At 63.7% G+C, this 20,527-nt stretch overlaps 3 protein-coding genes across 3 annotated transcripts; 1 reads left to right on the plus strand and 2 right to left on the minus strand.

Annotated features, from left to right (window-relative positions):
• Positions 1–665: 665 nt before the first annotated feature.
• On the minus strand, positions 666–1,914 carry SPEM1 (spermatid maturation 1). Its single transcript, XM_028124867.2, has 3 exons — positions 1,771–1,914; positions 1,612–1,669; positions 666–1,399 (listed from the first exon to the last, which is right to left on the minus strand). The coding sequence occupies exons 1-3, from the start codon at positions 1,912–1,914 to the stop codon at positions 666–668; spliced, it is 936 nt and encodes a 311-aa protein (XP_027980668.1).
• A 2,658-nt stretch (positions 1,915–4,572) lies between these two features.
• NLGN2 (neuroligin 2) lies at positions 4,573–15,016 on the minus strand. Its single transcript, XM_028125136.2, has 7 exons — positions 14,560–15,016; positions 11,092–11,142; positions 8,767–8,916; positions 8,387–8,572; positions 8,060–8,252; positions 7,111–7,707; positions 4,573–5,446 (listed from the first exon to the last, which is right to left on the minus strand). The coding sequence occupies exons 1-7, from the start codon at positions 15,014–15,016 to the stop codon at positions 4,573–4,575; spliced, it is 2,508 nt and encodes an 835-aa protein (XP_027980937.1).
• A 4,186-nt stretch (positions 15,017–19,202) lies between these two features.
• On the plus strand, positions 19,203–20,320 carry TMEM256 (transmembrane protein 256). The gene is made up of 4 exons (XM_028125022.2): positions 19,203–19,336; positions 19,643–19,674; positions 19,899–19,979; positions 20,100–20,320. Exons 1-4 carry the CDS (start codon positions 19,252–19,254, stop codon positions 20,241–20,243), a joined length of 342 nt encoding a protein of 113 aa, XP_027980823.1. The 5' UTR covers positions 19,203–19,251; the 3' UTR covers positions 20,244–20,320.
• Positions 20,321–20,527: the final 207 nt, after the last annotated feature.

Consider the following 20,527-nt stretch of genomic DNA (forward strand, 5'->3'; position numbering starts at 1 on the left):
GATCCCTAGTGTCTGTGTGACCGTGAATGAGTCACTTCCCCTCCCTGAGCCTCGGTCTCCTCACTGGTGACAGGCAGGTGCTAATCAGAGCAGTGAGGTCCCAGAGGGCAGCCCTCGAGAATGTCCCCGGTGTTTGGTCCTCTGCTCCGAGCCTGCTCGTGGGCACAGGAGCTTGGGGTCCTGACTGGGGGAATTGTGAGGGCCTGGACACCCTCCCTCTCAGCCGGCCCTGCTCAAAGAAACCAGGGCTTTGGAGGGGAGGCCGGGGAAGCACACCACACCTGGCGGCTGCTGCCCAGCCCTGGGCACCGGCAGAAACCAGGCCGCCGAGGGGCTAGGGCCACGGGGGTGGGGTCTCCCCCCTAGTGCAGGCCTGCCTGAGGATCTGGGCCGGGATCTGGGGGGGGGGGGCTGCTCTGGGCATGAAAAAACCCAGGGGAGTGGCAGGTGGGAATGTCGGGCCCCAGAAAGGGCTGGGAGAGAACTGAGGGCAGGGCCCAGGGAAGCCAAGGGGTTGATGAGGGTCCTTGGGGCTCCCGAGGTCCCTGTTGCCAGGGAGACCCTTCGCTGAGGGACCGGGGCCTCTGGGTGCTGTGTGGGCCCTGACTCCCCACCCCCCACACCACCGCAGACCACCTCCTCTCTTCCTTTTATTTTTGTCCCCGTCACCTCTCTGCCACAGAGCGGTATACCCAGTCCTTGCCCGTGCCCTCAGCCACGTTGCTGGATGGGGAGCCCAGGGGGTAACAGTGGGACAGGGCCTCCACCTCACGGGTCAGCTCCCGGAGCCGCCGCCTCACGTCTCGGGCGTCGTAGACCACGCGGCCCGAGGAGTGGCGCCGGGGCATGTCAGGGACAATGGCCGGGCCCCGGAGGGGCGGCGGGGCTGGCGGGGTGGGGGCACACGGTTCCGGCTCGGCCTGGGCCCCCGCCCCGCTGTTCTTGTGGCTCAGGGCCTGTGGGCCTGGGGGCGGGGGGTTCACCGGGTACACGTAGGCCTCGAGGCCCAGCTCTGACCGCATCTCTCCTTTGAGGGGCCTTCCTCCTATGGTCCGCTGGAAGCGAATGGTCTGGGGAGGGGGCTCCACGGCATCCTGGGGCCAGGGAGCCCAGAACCTCTGGCTGGACTGGAAGCCCTGCCAGTCTGCCGGCTGATCCCAGTGGTGGGAGCAGACTGCCGGGTGCTGGTGTGGGGGCTTCTCGTCGTCGTCCGTGTCGGGGGCCCAGGCTACTGGGCGGTGGGCACGGCGGCCCGAAGAGCCCCGGGGGCGGTGGCGGCGAGTGGGTGGGGGGGTCACGGTCATTTTCACAGGGTCCATGGTGCATCGGAGGTGGACTGCAGGGGCGCTCTGCTTCGGAGGCTGGGGCTGCTTCCCCGGTGAGGATGACTTAGAAGCTTCTGTGGATCAAGGAGAGGCGGGAGGCTGGTGGGGAGGCTGAGCTCCTGAGGGGACGGGGAGGGGGTGGGGGTGGGGGTGTAGGGTGCAGGGGCAGGGGCTGCCCCGCTGTGGTGTCTGAACGGGGAGGGCGGCAGGGGAAGGGGCCAGCTCCGGGTCAGCGCTAGAAGGCCGGGTCCCTGCCTCTTCCGTGCCCCCAGCCTCTCCCGCTTACCTTTCTCATAAACAATACGGAACACTTGGCGTAAGAAGCCCCGGAGTCGGCGCCAGAGCTAGGTGAGGGAGGACACAGTGAGCCCGGGCCGGCCCCGGGCCACCAGGCCTCCCGCCGCCGCCATCCTGCCAGTGCCCTCCCGCCTGGCCCCACCCTGACCAGCGTCACCATGTTGATGCTAATATTAATGCAGATGATGAGGCCCAGGAGCAATAGGATGGAGTTGCCCAGGTCCTGACAGCTGTTGGTGTTGGAGCTGTGATACGCGGCCCACCCGGGCCGTGGCCGCTCAGCCATGGCCATGGGGGTCCCTAGGGCCACCGGGGCCCCTAGGCCCCCAGCCTACTGTACCCACAGTATCCACCAGGCCGCCTGCCTGCCTGCCCCAGGGGCTCCTGGGGGTATGCGGGTCACAATGATGCCGGGCTCTCCCTCACAATGTGCCAAGAAACAAAGTCTTGGGCGTGGTGGACCTTCCAGCCCGGGCCCAGGCCTCGACAGAGGCCGAACCCTGCCCCTGGCACTGCTGTCCCCGTAACCAGCCACCTGGCCTGGCCCCCACGCCCCCTGGCCTGTCTGGTATCTGCCCCCATGAGCCCCTGGCCATTCCTTCTCTACAGCAGCCTCAGGCCTCTGCACACACCTGGGCCCTGATCGGAACTCCCCACACCACCCTGCTACCGTGGCAACCTTACCCCAGCACCCGCTCCCCCCCTTTCTCCCGGCGCTCCAAGCCGCTCCCTGAAGTGGGCTGTGGGCTCGGACCACCTCCCTCTCCCTCACTGGCGGAGTGGCGGCCCTGAGGCTTAGTTCCTCGGAGCCCCCCACCGACAGCCCCCCCCATCACAGCAGGCACAACCAACAGTTAAATTTTTATATTTACAATATTCTCTTCATCTTTTGCCAGGTTTAAAAATGTGTACAGAGCCGCGAAGGGTTGGGGCAGGGACGTGGGATGGTCTGGGGATTGTTCTGGGGAGAGGGGCTGGGCATTGGAGTCCGTGGCTGAATCATGGGGTCCCCCAGCCCCCCTCCCATGCCCCAGTCTGGGGGGGGCATCTGTCTACAGGGTTCAGGGCCCAGGTCCCTAGCATTTCGAGGGCATGGCTGTTTGGAGAGGAGCTAGATCAGGCAAGGGAAGGGGTCAGAAAAGAACTAAGTTTCCCTGGGGGGAGGTAGGAGAAGGGACAGGAGGCAGAGCTCTGGGGAGCCAAGACCAGGGATCCCGGATTTGGGTGTCAGTGGAAGACAGCCCCCCCCACGCCCTACTCAAGTGTGGCACTAACGAACCCGCAAAAGGCCAGCCTCTACTGGCGTCCCTTAAAGCCCTTCCTGATGCCGTCCGTCTCCCCGGAGGCCAAAGCCTTCCTCCTCAGGCGGTTCCCCTCCGGGGCAGTCACCCCGCCCGCGTGTCCTTTCAAATTCTCCCTGCTGCTGTCCCCCCGAGCCCCGTCCCCCGCTGCCCCCCCCCCCCGTCTGTCCCTCAGCACCGCTGATCTCAGTCCCTCCCCAGCCTGCCCCGGGAGGCCTTGCCCCCTGCGCCCTCCTTCCACGGCTCCTTTCCTTCAGCCCTGGCGGCGGATGGAAGGGGGGCCTCGTCAAAGAAGGGGATGGGCGGCTGACGGGAGGAGGTGCCCTGACGCTGACACGGGGCGGCTTCAAGGAGGAAGACGGAGATGGGAGGAGAGACACGGAGGCAGAGGGGGGGAAGGAGACACAGGGAAGGGAGGAGAGACAGGCCGGACCCCTTTCGCTGCCGCTTCCGTCCCCCGGAGCCCACCCGTCCCCACATTTGCCTGTCCTGGCCCAGGACTGGGGGATCCTTGGCACACTTTGGGGGTCTTCCCCGCCCCTCAAACCCACCTAACCCAGTTTGGCACGGAGGAGCAATGGTCTGAGGATTGAGGGAAAGGCTGTCCCCAGACCCCAGGGAGGGCTTTGGTCAAACATGCATGGCCTCTGTGGGTGGCACGCAACGCCCCCCAACTTGACACCTCTTGGGGGGGGAGACGGCGCAGAGCTCTGCCCCCAGGATTTGTACACTCCCCCTCCACACTCAGCTTAGGTCAGGCTGAGGTCTGTCCCCACCTGCTGGGCGGGGAGGAGCTAAGGGCTAGGCCTCAGGCCCCAGAGCCCGGGGATTGCTGGCGGGAAAGGGGCCGTCTGCATGGGAAAACACACATCCACATGCAAGAACAGGTTTCCACTCCGAGACGCGTGTCCTGGACCCGCGGGAAAACAAGTTCCCAGGCAGCACAGGGACGCCCGCATCTCCTCCCTTCCCCCTGGCAGGAAATCCTACCCGGAGCTCGGGCTTCATCTGACATATGCCATGGAGGAAAAACATGCTTCGCTGGGGCAGAGGGGGCTGTGGGGCACCGAGTGGGAGTGGGGGGGGGCACGACTGATTTCCTCGGTACCTTCCCAAGGGTCACTGTCCATGAACACACCACTTCCAGGGTCTCCATGGGGTGGGGAGGTGGGGGGAGGGGGGAAAGGCATGAGGGAACGGGAATCTGGGGTACAAATCCCCACAGGAATTCTTTTGAGGGGGCCAACATGTGTCCAGGGCGGCAAAAAAAAAAACACCTCACCCTGCACATGGGAAAACACACCCCCTCGTGAGAAAGCAGGCCTCCACGTGGGGAAACACGTCCGAGTTTCCACACACCGAAGACTGGTGTCCCAATGGAGGGCACGAAACACCCCCCGTTGTTCCGAGGCCCCGGTCCAGAGAGGAGGACGGGCCGCTGGGCATGGGAAAGACACGCATCCTGGTGCGGAACCCCATGTCCACCTAGCGCTCCCCGCCGTGGGGCACGTCCGGAGCGCGCGGGAAGCCTGCGGCCAGTCCTCCTTCCCTGCCTCCTGAGCCGCGCGGCCCACCCGCGGCGGCGGCGGCGGCGGCGGCGGCGGGCGGGGAGGGCTGGGGAGGAGGGCCTCCCCCCCCCCAGCCGCCCCCTATACCCGAGTGGTGGAGTGGGGGTGCGGTAGCGTGTTGTTGTGGCTGGTAGCGGTGGGGGGCGGCGGGGGGAAGGGCCCGAAGGGGTGCAGGGAGGGGGGCGGCGGGGGCGGCGGGGGCCCCAGGCCGCTGGGCAGCAGGGTCAGGGCCCCAGGGGCCAGCAGAGGCACATCGTCCGGCGCTCGGCGCAGGGCCAGGGTGTAGTCGGGCGGGCAGGCGGGGCGCAGGGCCTCGGCGGGGTCCGCCCCGACGCCCCCGGCCCGCTTCAGCTGCAGGGACACCAGCTCCTCCTCGGGCGGCAGCTCGCGGCCGGCGGCGGGGAGCAGGGGACCCCCGCCGGGCACCCCGGAGCCCGAGCCGCCGGGGGGGCTGAGCCGCCGGCACCGCAGCTCCTGCCGCCGGTCCCGCTTGTAGTAGAGGGCGGCGAAGGCCAGGATGTTGAGGAAGAGGAGCGAGGCGCCCACGGCCACCGTGACGCTGAGCTCGGTGGAGTAGTCTCGGGAGTCCCCGGGGAAGCGGTCGTAGGCGCGCGGGCCTGGCTCGGGCTCGGGCTCCGGTGGCAGGGTGGCGGGCGGCGGCGGGCGGCGGGTGCCCGGGGCGCCGGGGGGCGGGCGCGGCGGCCAGCGCGTGGCGTAGGGGGGCAGGCGCGTGGTGGTGGTGAAGAGCTCCGTGTGCAGGTTGTGCAGGTGCGGCACGAGCTCCAGCCAGAAGGCCACCTTGTTGGCGCGGTAGTTGTCGCGCACGCGCGGCTTCAGGCCGATGTGCAGGTACTGCTTCTCCTTGCTGTTGAACTTGCTCCACACCACCTCCTCGAAGCGGTTGGGCTTGGTGTGGATGAACTTGGTGTCCTGCGGCACCGGCTGGTTGGGGTCGCTGCGGGCACAGGAGGGGGGTAAGGAGAAGTGAGGGGGAGGCCCCATGGGGGGGGCGGGGGAGGGTGTGTGTGGGAGGGGTGGGCAGGGAGACGCGCAGAGATGCAAAGATGCAGAGGGCCGGGACACAGAAGGAAAGCCTGAGAACAAGAGAGAGGCGGAAGAGACAGAGAAACTGCCCCAGACAGGCAGGGGTGAGGTCGGAGGGGCAGAGGTGAGGTCGGAGGAGCAGAGACGGGCGGAGGTGAGGACGGAGGGGCAGAGGTGAGGTCGGAGGAGCAGAGACGGGCGGAGGTGAGGACGGAGGGGCAGAGGTGAGGACGGAGGGGCAGAGGCGGGCGGAGGTGAGGGCGCAGGGGCAGAGGTGAGGACGGAGGGGCAGAGGCGGGCGGAGGTGAGGGCGCAGGGGCAGGGACGGGCGGAGGTGAGGACCGAGGGGCAGAGACGGGCGGAGGTGAGGACCGAGGGGCAGAGGTGGGCGGAGGTGAGGACGCAGGGGCAGGGACGGGCGGAGGTGAGGGCGCAGGGGCAGAGATGGGCGGAGGTGAGGTCGGAGGGGTAGAGGTGAGGACGGAGGGGCAGAGGTGAGGTCGGAGGAGCAGAGACGGGCGGAGGTGAGGACGGAGGGGCAGAGGTGAGGACGGAGGGGCAGAGGCGGGCGGAGGTGAGGGCGCAGGGGCAGAGGTGAGGACGGAGGGGCAGAGGCGGGCGGAGGTGAGGGCGCAGGGGCAGGGACGGGCGGAGCTGAGGACAGAGGGGCAGAGGTGAGGACGGAGGGGCAGAGATAGGCGGAGGTGAGGACCGAGGAGCAGAGGTGGGTGGAGGTGAGGACGCAGGGGCAGGGATGGGCGGAGGTGAGGGCGCAGGGGCAGAGACGGGCGGAGGTGAGGTCGGAGGGGTAGAGGTGAGGACGGAGGGGTAGAGGTGAGGACAGAGGGGCAGGGACGGGCGGAGGTGAGGGCGCAGGGGCAGAGGCAGGCGGAGGTGAGGGCGCAGGGGCAGAGACGGGGCAGAGGTGATGGTGGAGGGGCAGAGGTGAGGACGGAGGGGCAGAGGTGAGGACGGAGGGGCAGAGGCGGGCGGAGGTGAGGTCGGAGGAGCAGAGACGGGCGGAGGTGAGGACAGGGGCAGAGATGGGCAGAGACACAGCCGGGGAGAGAGGCAGAATCTGAGCCTGAGTGAGACAGACACATTTCGGAACAGAGGCACAAAGACAGGAGACAGCCAGCCAGGGTGAGACCAGCGAGCAAAAAACCAACCGATGGAGAGAGTAGAGGGAAAGGCAGAGGTATCAGTGGACTCGAAGAGAGCGATGTAGAGACAGAGACAGAGACAGACACAAATCCTTACCCAGATAGACAGCCCAGGGCATCAGACGGAGAGCAGAGTGCCAGGAGAGACAGACCCGGAGCCAAAGCCACCAAGGGTGCCGGCCCCCCCTCCCCCCCGGAAGGACAGGACCCTCTCTGACACTGGTCAATCTCCAACGGGCAGCCCAGTGCCTGGCACAGAGAAGAAGGTGTCCAGCAGGTGTCTGGGTCGGGAAGGCAATGATGGAGGAATGACTGTGTGAGGAGTGGGGGACAGGGCGCCGAGGATGCAGGGCGTGGGTGCCTTGGCCTGCGGGGGGGGGGAGGGACCCCACCCAGCCCCGCTGACCCTCACCCAGTCTTGGCGAAGTTGGTCCAGTAGGTCATGACCACAGCGCTGAGCATGACGTCATTCTTGGAGAAGTTGCAGGGGAAGAGGTCGGTGGCGCCCACCATGGGCACGCCAAAGACGTAGGGCAGCTCGTCCCCATGCGCTGCGTCCGCCCAGTCGGGCCGGCCCTCAGCCTGGCAGTGGTGGTAGAAGGTATAAAAGTAGACAGGGGACTGGTAGTCGGCGTGCAGCTTGGCAGTGGCCACAGCCGGTGCCACCCACTGGTGGTCTGTGAAGAGCGCCAGCAGGGTCTTTCTCCGCATCTCGCCGTTGTCCCGGTCGGCCCAGTCGGTGTACATAAACTTGATGGTCTCCCGAAGCACGTCCTTGCCCTCCGGGTAGCCGTACAGGTTGTCCACAAAGTTGGAGACGGTGAAGTCAAAGGCGCTGGCGGACACGCCGTCCTCGCTCTCCGCCGAGTCCTCTACGAACTTGAGGCCTTCTCCTTGGTTGACGCCAATGAGCATGTCATAGTTGAGGAATTCTCCCTGCTGCATGAGGATCTCAGGGTCATCGGGGACGACGTCACCGTCCACCACGGGCCCGAAGGCGATGTGGTAGCTGGGGAGAAGGGGTCAGGGTCTCATCACCTGCTCCCTGGCCTCCTCTCAGCTCCTAGCCTGCCGGGCCCTCTGCTCAGAAGACCCTTCCTTCTCCCCCCGGGTCAAATCTCCTGAGTCCTTCAGGGCACTCAGCCTCTCGGGAAGTGTTCCCCGATGCGCTTCGTGGCCCCTTGTGCACCCTCGCTCTGTTTGGGTGCCTCCACGTGGGGCAGGCTCCCGAGGGAAGGAGGCAGGGCCAGCAGAGGGGCCTGCAGCCGGACGGAGTGCCCGCGGGCACCTCGCACCCTGAACCGCCTTGGGAGCAGCGAGGCGAGCAGCCGCCAGGCCCCGGCCCTCCCCCGCCCCCATACCGGGCGGGCTGCACGTCTTGGTCCACCAGCTCCCGGGGGGGCTTCCGGCGCAGGCACTCCACCGCCTCGGCGCTGTCCTCCCGGTCACAGCCCACTTTGGCGGCCAGCAGCCGCGTGTACTTGAGCGGCTGGTAGTTGACAGACCAGCTGGAGATGGCCGTGCCGCTCTGGGCGATGGCCTTCTGGAACAACCCTGGCAGGACAGGCGCAGGCTTCAGGCTGGGCTTGTCTGCGCCCAGGGTGGGAAGTGGGGGAGGGGGGGGAACCCGGTGGGCGTCAGCAGGTGGGAACGGGGCCGGGAGGGGCAGGCCGAGGCCTGGCTGGTACCTTCCGAATGGTGAGAGAGGATCAGAAGGTTGACACACGAGGCCCCGGCCCCCGATCCAAAGATGGTGATGCGCTCGGGGTCACCCCCAAAGTGGGCAATGTTCTCACTGAGCCAGCGCAGGGCCTGGATCTGGTCCAGGAGTCCATAGTTGCCTTTTGCAGCCTGGTCCCCGGTGCTGAGAAAGCCTGGAAGCACAGGAGGAAAGGGGCTTCCTGGGGGTGTCCGAGCACCCTCGCCCCCCTTTCTGGGCAGCTCAGTCCAGCCCAGAGGCCATTCTGTTTCTGCCGGGTCTAGAGGAACACCGCCCACCGGGCTCCCCCGCAACGCGCCCCCCCCCCCGCCCAGCCCCCAGCCCCTCGAGTTGGCTGCCCACCCTCACCGAGCACCCCCAGGCGGTAGTTGAGCGTGGCCACGATGACGTTGCCATAGGCGGCCAGCACGGAGCCATCGAACATATTCCCGGTGCCCTCCATGTAGGAGCCGCCATGCAGAAACAGCATCACCGGCTTCTTCCCAGAGTCCCGGATATCTGCGTGGGGAGGGGGTGGGCGGCGGGCCAGGGTTGGGGGACAAGAACACAGTCAGACCAGCAGCAGCACCGCCCAGCTCCCAGGCCTGCGGAGGACCAGCCCGGAGCTCAGGGGACACGTCTCTCCCGTCCCTGGGGGGGCAAGACCGGATTCCCCTCCCTCCCTCCCCACGGAGCCCTGGCCGAGGGTCCCACCCCACCTCCTGCCGGCCTGCCCCGCGACACTTCTCCAAACGCCAGACAGGCCTTCCAAGAAGCCTAAGAGGTGGGGGGGACCCTCCCCAGGGCATCTGCTGGATCCAGGGGACGCCCTCCCCACACACACACAGCAAATCTCCTTCCTGCTCCGAGGCAGAGCAAACTCCCAAGGTGGGCTCTAGCGCTAGAGATGCTGGGAGGGTCCGGGCGGTTGCTCAGACTCGGGCCTTGGGTCTCAGGTCCACGTGGTAGCCTGGTCTGTGGGTGAGGGGGTGCCAGCCTAGGGTCCCTGGGGGCCTGGTCTCCTCCCCGCCCTAATTCCTTTCTAGGTCACCTCCCCAGTTACCATGGCAACCCCCAGCCTAATTACTGTGGCAGGAGGCAGGGTGGGAAAGAGCCTGCTTGATAAAGCCAGGGTACGGCTCTTTAGTCTCAGACGCCCCCCACCCCCCCGCTGGCCTGACCCTGGGTTCTGCACTGGACGCCCCTCTTGCCCTGTCCCCAAAGAATCCCACTAATCACTGCCACGTGACCAGGCTGAAGCGTGACAGACTCCGGAAGAGGGTGGGAGTCTGAGAGGGCTTGCCAAGGTCCCCAAGGCTGTCTGGCCAGTACCCTTCCTTGCAGCCCTCCATGATTCAGCCACAGCGCCCGCTGGGGTCCCCCATGGCCCACAGGCCCTCCTCTCTCTCTTGACACTTGCAATCTCTGGCTAGGCTGGGCATTCAACAAACCAGAGCCAGGCCTGGGCCTCCACAGCCAGTCCCCAGCGGCTCTGCTTGCCTCCGTTCTCCTGCTAGAAACTTTTGTCCTGCCAGGAGGTGAGCCCACAGGACACTGAGACATTCTCCTCCACCCCTACGGACAGCTTGCGGCCTCCAGTCTCTTAAGACCTTCTCCGCCCCCTCCCTCCACCTGGTGGGCTCTGCCCTCTCCGTGTCCTCTCCAAAGCCTGCTCTTCCCCCCCTTCCGGAACCTCCCGTGGCCTTCCAGCCAGACTCAGGCCAGAGTCTCCTCCCTGCAAGGCCCTCTCTTCAAGTGCTCAGTTCTCCCCCTCCCCCCCACCCGTCCCCTCCACTCCCAGTGTGGGGGGAGGGGGGGTCCGAAAGGGAAGGAGCAGGGAGGGGGGCTGGGGCAACAAGAAATTCAAAACCAACAACAAAAAAACAGGATCAAGAAAGAAGAAAGAAAGAAAAAAACAACAACCAAAAAGCAAGAAGCTCTTGAGGGGCAGGGGGGGCAGATTCAACAAGAAAAGAAAAAAAAAAAAAAACAACAACAAGAAACCAAAAACAAAAAACCAAAAAGATCCGTTTTTTTTGGAAAAAAAGAAAAAAAGAAAAAAAGTTCTTTGCAGTTTTTTTTTCAAAATTTTGTGGTGAAACTTCAAGATATTGGGCCCTGTTTTCAAAAATTTCCAAATTCTTTAATTCGCTTCAAATGTCTGCATTTTCTGCATCTGACAGGCTTTTGGAAAATTGTAGGTTTGTTTCTGATGTTTCAATTGTGCCATCAATTTGCCAACTTAAAAACTGTTTTTTTCAAATGTAGTTTTGCTCCAAATTAAAGTTGGTTTTGTTTTGTTTTGTTTTCAAATGTTACATTTCGCAAGTCTCCAAACAGTCCAAATTGCTGTCGAACTCTAAACATTTTATCCAATTCTTTGGTGGTTTTGTTTTGTTTTGTTTTGTTTTCTCTGACATTCCAATTTCTTTTTTCACTTATATTTTTGGCCGTGTTTAGCTTGGCTTGCAGGTTTGCTAGTGGGTCCAACATTGTTCAAATTTCGTTTGAAGTTTTCATAATTCTTTTTTCCAATTATTACAAATTTTTCTTTTCTTTTCTTTTTCGTTTTTAGTTGGGAGAAACGACTGAGGGGCCTTGAGGGCTGTGGGGGGCGGGGCATTTAGTTAGGGGCCGGGCCTTGAGCATCCTCTAATCAGCAACCACATGCAGCAGCAGGATTTTTAAATCTACCTGTGTCTGGCGGATTGAGCGTCGCCTCGTCACGTTTTTTTGTGAGCGGACCTAAGACCGGGAACACAAAACAGAGAAAAAAGGACAATTTTGTGGGGAAAAGATGGGGGTCGGGGGGAGGCGGTGGATGGGGAGGGGAGGACAGAAAGCAGAAAAGGGGAGGGTGGAGGGCAGAAAAAATAAGCCAAAAAAAGCAAAATTTGTTTGCAAGAAAAAGAAACCAAGAAAAGAGAAAAACGTTTTCTACAACCCAAATTTGTTTCCCCTCCCCGGAAAAAGTCATGCCCCAAAGAAAAGGTTGGGTTGTGGGGGGGGTGGGGTGCCTGAGTGGGCTGAGGCCTGTTTTAAGACATATTGACTTGGCTTGTCGCAGTGTTTGCTAATGGCTGGAAACGAAACGGTGTTAGAGGTGGGGGTCGGGGTGGGGAGGGGAGGCCCATCCCCAAGCCCCGGAGGCCAAGGCCAGCTGTGCCACCAGAGTCCCCACTCACACAAGGCCCTCTTCGGGGCCGGCCGGGCACCTGCCTGTTCCCCCAGGCTGCGAGGGAGGGGCTGCAGCAGAAAGGACCCATCTGGAGAATCTGGAGGGCAGAGCGTAGGATGGGGTTGGGGGCCGCCCGCCCCTGCAGCTCACAGCCCCTTCAAGCCCTCGGCTCCCCACTGGAGGGCTGGGGCCAGGTCAGCTAGGGCCGCCTGCCCGCCTGCCCAGCCTCTCACCCGGCCAGCATTCCTCTTCCATCCGCACTCAGGGGCCTGGCTTCTCACCCCACCTCCCCGATGTGGGGCGAAGCAGGGAAAGGGGTCATCAGGTCTTGCCCTCCATTTCACCTCTTCCCTCTGCACCCCCCAACCTCCTCCCTCACCCAGGCCTACTCTCCCCCCACCAAGAACGGTCAACTGCCCACCAGGGACATGAGCACCTCCCCCCGTCCCCCGCCCTGCCCGACACTGTTCTGATGCCAGAAAGCCCCCCTCCCCAATTCGGGGTTCAGTCCACAAATAGGGAACAGGAAACACAGTGCCCTGAGCCAGCCTGACACATAAGGGGCCAGGAGGTGCTGGGAGGCACGAAGTGTTCCCCTGGTCAAGGAAAGGCCCCAGACTGGGCTCAGAGTTTGGTTCCAGGCTTCTTTCAGAAGGGGAAATCGGTTGCGGGGGGGAGCTGGAAGCCAGAAATCAGAGGGGATCCCCCTGCTGATTGGTTTCTCCTCATTGGCATGGGCACGGATGGGTCGGCAAGGTCCAGGCCAGCCACTGAAGGCTTCTCCCAACTGGTGATGATTGCCCCATAGGGACCCATTAGGATTGGGGTCTGTTCTCTACAACAGGATGGGAATGGGGATGAAATCAGCAGGGCATGCGTGAGCGTGAGAATACTGTGTGTGTGTGTGTGTGTGTGTGTGCGCGCGCGCGTGCACGCGCACCTGCCTGAGTCAACATCTTCCTTGCAGAGCTGGTGTGAAGATTCAGTGAGATCACCTGAATGTGTCAGGCCCCAAGCAGCTCTGTGATAAGCGATGGTTAAAAATACAGAAGGTGTGGGCATAGGTGGTGTGGGGGGCAGGGTGGACGTTGTGTGTGGAGGTGTTGGGGTGGACAGCCCATTGGTGGTAAGTCTTGGGTGGAGATTCCACACGAGGGGGGAGGAGATAGCCCACTGAGGGGGACACTGGCATGGACAGCCTACAAGGAGGTGGGAGCGGGGCGGAGAGGCTGTGAGTGGAGAGCATGGAGATGGACAGGCTGCGTAGAGGTCCTGCAGTGAATGATTCAGAGGCCATTGTGAAGGGCAGGCTGCTGGGTTAGGTGGCCCACGAGAGGGCAGGGGGATGTGGGGTGGGTGGCTCTCCCATGGAGTGTGACGGCACATAGGGCGTACTGGGGTAAAGAGTCTATTAGGGTGCTTGGGATCTGGATGGGATTGGAGTGGATGACACTTGCGTGCATTGTGGGCATGGGTTGCTAGGAGGCATGGTTTCCATGGGAGGGGTATTACTGTTATGGGGTGCACGGCTGGGAGGAAGAACAGAGGGCGGATGGTTGGAACCCGAGGTGCTGGGAGTGAGGTGTTTGAGTGCCTGATCTGCAGGGAGGGTGTAGGCTCGCTGGGTGTGCTGTCCCAGCCCGAGCTAGGATACAGGTGGTCTGTAGGTAGAGTTGGGGTGAGCAAAGCTTGGGAAGTGTGGAGGGTGTTGGGGACTGTGGTGTGAGGGGCCACATGCAGGGTTATTGGGGCCAAGGTCTCTGTATGGGTGTTTCTAGGACACATGATCTCTAACTGGGCATACTGGGGAGCGTGGGTCTATGTGGGTGATAGGGTACACATTTTCCGAGAGGCGTTGGGGTGTGTGCTGTGTGAGGGCCCTGGGAATTTGGATACGTGGGATGTTGGAGCACGTGGCCAGTGTGCAGGTTGGTGGGGTACCTGACCCCGTGTGCTGAGGAGTTGCGATTCCCGGGGTGTAGTGGCACGTGGGCACCTGACGTGCGGGTAGCTGGTGCCTACAGTGTCCATACAGGGGTTCCTGGGTACCAGGCCCGAGTGTATAGTTGGCGGAAAGCGGCCTGCCAGAGGGGGCCTCTGTGGAGTGTCAGAAGGCTAACGCGGGGCTGTTCATGAGGCCGGGCTTGGGGGCCGGCTGAAGTTCTGCTGAGTACCTCTGTTGGAGACAGTTGGAAGGTACTCTGAAAGATACTCTGTGCGCCGCAGGTTGGCTCGTGGAGAACTTTCCGGGACAGTGTGCTGGGGGTGCTGGGAGCGCTGCCTTGGTGAACTGGAGAGCTCCTTCTCCAGGAGAGCCGGCCACGGGGGTCCGGGAGCCCAGAGGGAAAGATGTTCTCAGGGGGATGGGCTGGCTGTGCTGTGAAGGAGGGGCCCTCCCTGATCCTTCAGGGGTGTGTCAGGGGTCAGGGGACGGAGGTTTGGGAGGAAGACACACTAAGCTGGCGGGAGGCGCTGGGGATGCGATGGGATAGACGGAAGTGTGCCCATGCACGCCGGGAGGAAAAAGGAGGTGTCTCTGTTGTGTCTGAGGTGTAGAAGGAACCAAAGTGGGTACTTCTCAGGGACAAGCCGGGTCCTGGGGGTGGGAGGTGGGACAGCGCTGGGGTGGGCGGCTGGGGGTGGGGGGAGATGCTTCCAGTGCCTGCTGGCCCTCGGTGGCCACTGTGTGTGTGCCTTGGCGGGGATGGGGTCTATCAGCCCAGCTTGGTACCTGCTGCTCGCTCTGCGGGCACAAGGACCTTCTGGGGTGGCTGTCTGCAGGGTCGTTCCTGCGGCTGCCTGGCAGGCCCCCGTCTCACCCTGGGGGGGGGGGCACGCAGAGCCCGCAGGGCCACGCAGCCTCTGGCGGCCCGTACAAAGGCCCAGCTCCCGGCGGGGGGCGGGGGGGGGGGGAGCCCGGGGGTCTGCATGCGCGTGAGGGGGCTGCGTCCGCGGGGTGCCCAGCCTGGTGCTCGCGCCCTTACCGTCCTCGGTGGGCACGTAGAGGTTGAGATACAGGCAGTCCTCGCTCTGGTTCTGCACGTAGGTGGCGGCCGCCTCCAAGTTGTCGGTGAACCACACGGGCAGCATGATGGCGGGCAGCGCCCCGTGCAGGTTCTGCGGGCAGGCGGGCGGCAGGGTGGTGGCGTTGCGCACGCCGGGCCACGAGGCGGGGGCCTCGGGCGGCTGGAAACGGCGGGCGCCCAGGGGTGGCGTGGCGTAGGGCACGCCCAAAAACTGCACGACGGGGCCCAGGATCTCGTTGTTGAGCTCGCGCCGCACGCCGCGCACTCGCCCATAGGCCGTGTTCACCACTGGGAAGCGCTCCTCCCCGAGGCTGCTGAGGCCCAGGCCTGGGCCAACCGGGGAGCCGCCGCCGGGACCCCCTCCCCCCCGTTGAGCCCCTGCCAGCCCCACCAGACACAGCGCCAGGAGCCACATGCTGATCGGGGGACCCCCCCTCCCTCCCCGGGACCCCCCCCCTCGGAGAGAGAGAGAAGGGGGGGGAGAGGGAGGGAGGCCCCCCCTCGCCCCAGTAGGGAGGAGGGGGCGGGGGAAAGGAGGGAGGAGGGGGGTGGGGAGGGACCTGGGTTAGACTGGACAGAGAAAGGGTCTGTTCCTCTCCATGGAGGGGGCAAGGGGTGGGGAAGGGGAAGGAAGTGGGAGAAGGTGAAGGCAGGCCCGATCTGCAGGGAGGAGGCGCGGGGTATGCAAGAGACAGACAGACAGACAGACAGACAGACAGACAGAAAAATACAGAGAAGTGGAAGAAGGGAAGGGAAATTGAACAGGGCAGACAGAAGGGAACAGGGAAACAAGAGACAAGTGGTTAGTGACTTGGAATTCAGACCAAGTTGCCCCCCACTTCTTCCGCCCTCAGGCCCCCTGCCTGGCACCTCCCCCCGAACCCCAGCAACCCCATCCCCAAAGCAGGGACCCAGATAGAAAAGTCTAAGGCTAGCGATAGGGTCGGGCCGTGGTATACACCCAGGACAGGGCCAGAGGAGAAGGAGGGCCAGCTCCCCAGACCCAGCACACCCTCCCCACCCTTCCAGCTGCTTTATCCCTCCGAGGCAGGCTCTCAGGGACTCAGGAGTCCCAGTTCCCACCTCCCTGGGAGGGATGAGATAGACAAGGAAGAGAAAATAAAAATACCAAGTCATTAATTAGCAGGAAGTGGCGGGTTTTGTTTATACGTGTTAATTCCTCCTGAGCTGTAATTTCATGGCATTGAACCCCGACCCCAGGCCAGACTGGGGCCTTTCTTGGGACCACACAATCCCAGCACCTTTTCCTCCCTTCAACAGCCCGTTCCCTACGGATCTGTGCAGCAGGGGAGGGAGGACCCCTTTTCCCTAGGTCTTCCTCATTTCTTCCATCAGAAGTTAAGGTGCCTTGAGGCAGGGGCTGGAGTAGGGAGGGGATGCTGCTGGAGGGGCAAATCCAGGGACGGATGCGTGATCCTGCAGCCCGTTGCTGGGCGACGGGATGCTGCCCCGCAATGTTACCTCGGCAACCGGCTGCAGCTTTAACCCTGGAGGGGGGTCTGGAGGAAGAGAGGAAGGGGCTGGCTTGGTTAGGGGGTACATTCAGGGCAGGAGGGCAGAGGCATGAGTCAGAATGCTAGAGTTTTCCCCAACCTTAGCATAGAGAAAGAAGTGTGTATGTTGAGGGGAGCGGGAGATTGGGGCATAGAGAACCCTAAAAGATCCGCCTCTTGCCCCTTGTTGGCCAATCAGAGCCTAGCCCTAGTGACCAGGCCTCTGGCTGAGGAGAAGGGATGCTGAGGTGGGTCTGGAGGGCATCAGATGCGGCCACGGACTGCCCCCCTCCCGCGGTCTCCAACAGCCTTGGACCCCAGATGCCTCTTCCGTGCATGGCATTCTGACCCATGTCCTGGGGGCAAACCTCGGCTGTCTTCTTGTCCCATCCCAGCTGTTTACCTCGCCTTCCCCTTGCCAGCCCCCCACAGTTGCTGCTCTGAAGCCTGGATGCTCAGGACACGGCAGGGGCAGGACCACAGACAAGATCAGACCGAAGGGGCAGACACCCAGGTCATTCGGGCAAGCCCCCCCCCGTCTCCCCCCCCCCCCCCAGCCACCAGAGCTGTTTGCTGACGCGGGGTTTTCGGAGCCAGGCGCCAGCCCGCGGGTGGCTCTCTGCAGGTGTCAATTTATTCCAGAGATGAGGACACAGGAATCCTTACCGCACACACCCAGTCATGCCCTCCCCTCCTCAGGTCCTCTTAAGCTCCTGTCCCCCCATCAGGAGGCTTGGGGCTGGCTCCCTCAGGATCTCCTCTGTCTGTGCAGGGCTGGGTTCTGCTTCCACCGGCCCACCACTCCCTCCCCCTCCTACTAACACGGTCTGACTCTGCCCCCCGCCCCCCCCACTTAAGGTACTTTGGGTCCCTGGCCTCCTGGCTGCCAGCTCCTTTCCCCTCTTCCCTCTCACTGGAGCCCTCCCCCCATCTCTCTCCCCTCCATAGCGCTCCCTCAGAGCATCTTTCCTGGCCTCTTCCAGCTTGCTCCGGCTTCTGCCTTCAGTCTTTTTCCATCTCTCTCCTCCACATCTCCCTCCTTGCCCGTTTCTCAGCTCTCTCTCTCTCTCCTCCTAACCTCTTCCCCACGTTTCTCCCTTAAGCCCCTTCTCTCTCTGTCTCTCCCTCTCCCCTCTTTCCTACCTCTGTCTCCCCCATTTTCTCTCCCCATCTCTGTCTGCCACATCTTGCTCCCCCTCCTTCTCCCTATCCCTCTGCCTTGCTCTCTCCATTCCTGCCGGGGCCTGAGTCCCCCAGCCGGGGAGAATTGAGGGAGGGGGGCTCGGGCCACAGGCCCCCCCCTTCCTGCAGTGGGGAAAATGGCTTGGCCGGGAAGGGGAGAAGGAGGGGGAGGGGGAGATGGGAACACACGGGGTCTGTGGGCCCATTCAAAGGATCATTCATGGGCTGGAGAGAGGCAGAGACAAAGAGACCGAGACGCAGAGACACGGCGAGAGCATCCCTAGGCGGAGACACGCAGACAGAGCAGGCTGGGGGGAAACCAGGCGCAGGGAGAGAGACGGGGAGAAGGAGACCCCAGTGGACCGCCACGCACCCCCCTCCACCCGGCCCGGCTTAGCTCCTACCTGGCTCAGCCCTGGGGCCGTGGTGCCTCCATCCAGGGCTCCGAGTAGGGGGCGGACGGGCTTCGGGAGGGGGGCGGCGGCCTCTGAGCCCCCGCGGCCCCGCAGGCCCAGCCCCCGCCCGCAGCGCCTCACCGGGCGGGGGAGGGGGATCGCCCCAGCCCCGGGGGGCGGGGCCGGGACCCAGTCGATCCCCGGGGAAAGGAGAGGTAGGGGATGGGGTCAGGAGGAACCCGAGAACAGGGAACCCCGCAGTGGGGCCGGCGGAGCAAAGAGGGGGCAACGAGAAAGGACTAGATTGGGAATCCACTGGCTCCGTGGGCTGGCTTCGAGGGACCAGAAGGTGGTACCGGCGGAAGATCCTAAGGGATCGGGTGCGGGAGGAGGTGTCCACGGCAATCCCCAGGGGCCCGGAGCCCGGGAACGCAGGATCCGCGGTGCAGGGGCAGGGATCCAGCCGGAATCCTCGGGGAGGGGGAGGGATCTAGTCGATCCCGAGGGCGGGCGGGAGGGGGAGGTCCAGGGAGTCAGAGGAGGGCGGGAGCCGAGTCTGGAGCCCCGCGGTGGGGGTCGGCAGGGCTCCTAGGAGGGGAAGCAGGGGTAAGGGGGGAGGCTTCGGGGGATGCTCAGAAGCCAGGAGGCCCGGACTCCTGGCTCCGCGCGCCAGGGCCCACCCGCCCCGCGTCCATCCCAGCCCGAGAGTGATGATCCGCCGGCGGAGCAGCCGCAGCAGCCCCGCGCGTCACCGCGCGGCCGCCTCCCCCGCCCCCTGCGGAGAGAGCGGCGCACACCCCTCGCTCGCACCCGCCTGCCCGCCCGCCCTCCAGAGTGTGGGGGGATTGGAGACGGTGGAAGGGGGCGGGAGCTGACAGACCGACGGATGGACGAAACGGGCCGGGGCAGGGTGGAGACATTCCCCCCCCCAGGTCTCCCACCCTCGGGGCTCTGGGGGTTGGTGGGTTGGGGGCGGGTAGGAGGCGGGGGGGTGGGGGGGTGGTGAACCACAGGGGGCGGGGCATCATATGAAGAAGGCGGGGCCTTGCATCTGTGGGCGGGACCATCTCGGTAGTGGGCGGGGTTTGACTGCGATGGGTGGGGCTTGGCTATACGAGCGGCCGCCTCTTTTTGGGAGTGGGTCTGGTTTAAAGCTGGAAAGGAGGAGCCAGTGGGGAAAGAGGCGGAACTTTGCGTGGGGACCGGGATCTTTGGAAATTGGCCGGAGGTGAGGGGGGGGGGGTAGGTGTTAGAAGAAGCGATCAACTTTGAAAGTGGGCCAATCCGTGACGCAAATCCTCTAGTCCCGCCTCCCAACCCCGCCCCTCACTGCTCCGCTCCTCCGCCCCTAATTGGTTCTCGTTTCTCCGCCCGCCAGGCAGCTTCGCCACTCAGCAGAGGTTTTACACAGGCGCAAGTATCCGGGTGAGGACCTGGACGCTGAAATGAACCCGGCCCGGATTGGGCACCCGTGGACATCATTTGCATGGGAGGCCGGGATTGGCTGGCCTCTCGGGTGGCCTGGGTGGTGTTCGTCCGGCGCGTGACCATCCGCTGCCATGGCCCCGCCGGGGACTGCGTTCCGCCGCTTGGGCGCCTTGTCCGGAGCCGGGGCCTTAGGCTTGGCCTCCTACGGGGCGCACGGTCAGGGGGCTGGGGACGGAGCTCACACTGCGAGGGCGACGACCGTTGGTGGGGGGGGGTGTCCAGTGCAGGGGCGGGGTCTGTGGGAAGTGCCAGACAGCCCTCGGAGCCTGACCCTTTTAAGGCACCCCCCCCCCCGACCCCGGCCCGGTCCAGTTTGGTTCCCAGAAGTGCCCATGCGTGTTTCCACCACTCAGAAGCCTCCTGGGGACATTCCTTATCGCCAGTGTCCACCTGGGTCCCGCCGGGAGTTGGGGCGGTCGAGGCCGGTGCTCGGACTGGTAACCTCTGCCTCTCCTTCCACAGGCGCCCAGTTTCCAGATGCCTACGGGAAGGAGGTGAAGTAACCGCGCTGGGGCTCCCCAGCTTCCGGGTCGACGAGCGCCCAAAGTCTGGGGTCGCCGCGGAAAGCAGGGGACGGGCGGAGCGCGGGGCTCCGGAGCGCCGAGGGCGGCCAGCCTGAGCCGTGGGTGCCTGGGGGAGAGGCCAGCCGGGATCCAGTCTCCAGCGTTGCTTAGGAAATGTACCCCCCCACCCTCCCACCTTTCTCTTTTTCTTACAGCTCTTTGACAAGGCCAACAAACACCACTTCATACACAGCCTGGCCCTGCTAGGGGTGCCCCATTGCAGAAAGCCCCTCTGGGTAATCTTACCCACCCCCCCCACCCCCCCCCACCCCCGGCCGTGCCTAACCTTGACCAAGCCCCCGCTCCCTTTCTGTCAGCCCTTTTCTTACTGGCCTGCATTCTTGTGTCTCCTTCAGGCCGGGTTACTGCTAGCCTCTGGAACCACCTTATTCTGCACCAGCTTTTACTACCAGGCTCTGAGTGGAGACCCCAGCATCCAGACTTTGGCCCCTGTGGGAGGGAGCCTGCTCATCTTGGGCTGGCTTGCCTTGGCTCTTTGAGCTTCCTTGTGTTTGATTTCTGGGCACCTGGAGAGTTGGAGCAGGGAGGGGATTAAAAGAGAAAGGCAAATAAAGAACTTGAGTCTTTGTTCATCTTGGAGGAAGAAGGGTAGGGATTGTCAACCTCTGGACTCCCTCCTTTTCCTGAGACCGAATCTTGGGTCTGGGGATTCTGTTCCCTTCAAGTTATGAGGTTCTTAGACCGGGGGACATCAGGGTCATAAAGAGTGCTTGAAATAATGCGGAGTCTTACCGAAATGCTCTTTGGCGCCTGGGATTCTGTA

Source organism: Eumetopias jubatus, unplaced genomic scaffold (assembly GCF_037043125.1).
Source record: "Eumetopias jubatus isolate StellerSeaLion01/CBP00866 unplaced genomic scaffold, mEumJub1_p1.0 scaffold_10, whole genome shotgun sequence".
Lineage (NCBI taxonomy): Eukaryota > Metazoa > Chordata > Mammalia > Carnivora > Otariidae > Eumetopias > Eumetopias jubatus.

Bases quoted from the DNA above. Each gene is read 5' to 3' on its own strand.
- SPEM1 (XM_028124867.2), bottom strand. From the start codon at position 1,914: ATGGCCATGGCTGAGCGGCCACGGCCCGGGTGGGCCGCGTATCACAGC. The intron at 1,670-1,770 runs GTCAGGGTGGGG...TCCCTCACCTAG, and splicing joins GCATCAACATGGTGACGCTG to CTCTGGCGCCGACTCCGGGG. The intron at 1,400-1,611 runs GTAAGCGGGAGA...CTTGATCCACAG, and splicing joins CCGTATTGTTTATGAGAAAG to AAGCTTCTAAGTCATCCTCA.
- NLGN2 (XM_028125136.2), bottom strand. From the start codon at position 15,016: ATGTGGCTCCTGGCGCTGTGTCTGGTGGGGCTGGCAGGGGCTCAACGG. The intron at 8,917-11,091 runs GTAGATTTAAAA...CTCCCCACGCAG, and splicing joins GCTCAATCCGCCAGACACAG to ATATCCGGGACTCTGGGAAG. The intron at 7,708-8,059 runs GTATGGGGGCGG...CCTTCTCCCCAG, and splicing joins CAAGACGTGCAGCCCGCCCG to CTACCACATCGCCTTCGGGC.
- TMEM256 (XM_028125022.2), top strand. From the start codon at position 19,252: ATGGCCCCGCCGGGGACTGCGTTCCGCCGCTTGGGCGCCTTGTCCGGA. The intron at 19,337-19,642 runs GTCAGGGGGCTG...CTCCTTCCACAG, and splicing joins GGCCTCCTACGGGGCGCACG to GCGCCCAGTTTCCAGATGCC. The intron at 19,980-20,099 runs GTAATCTTACCC...TGTCTCCTTCAG, and splicing joins ATTGCAGAAAGCCCCTCTGG to GCCGGGTTACTGCTAGCCTC.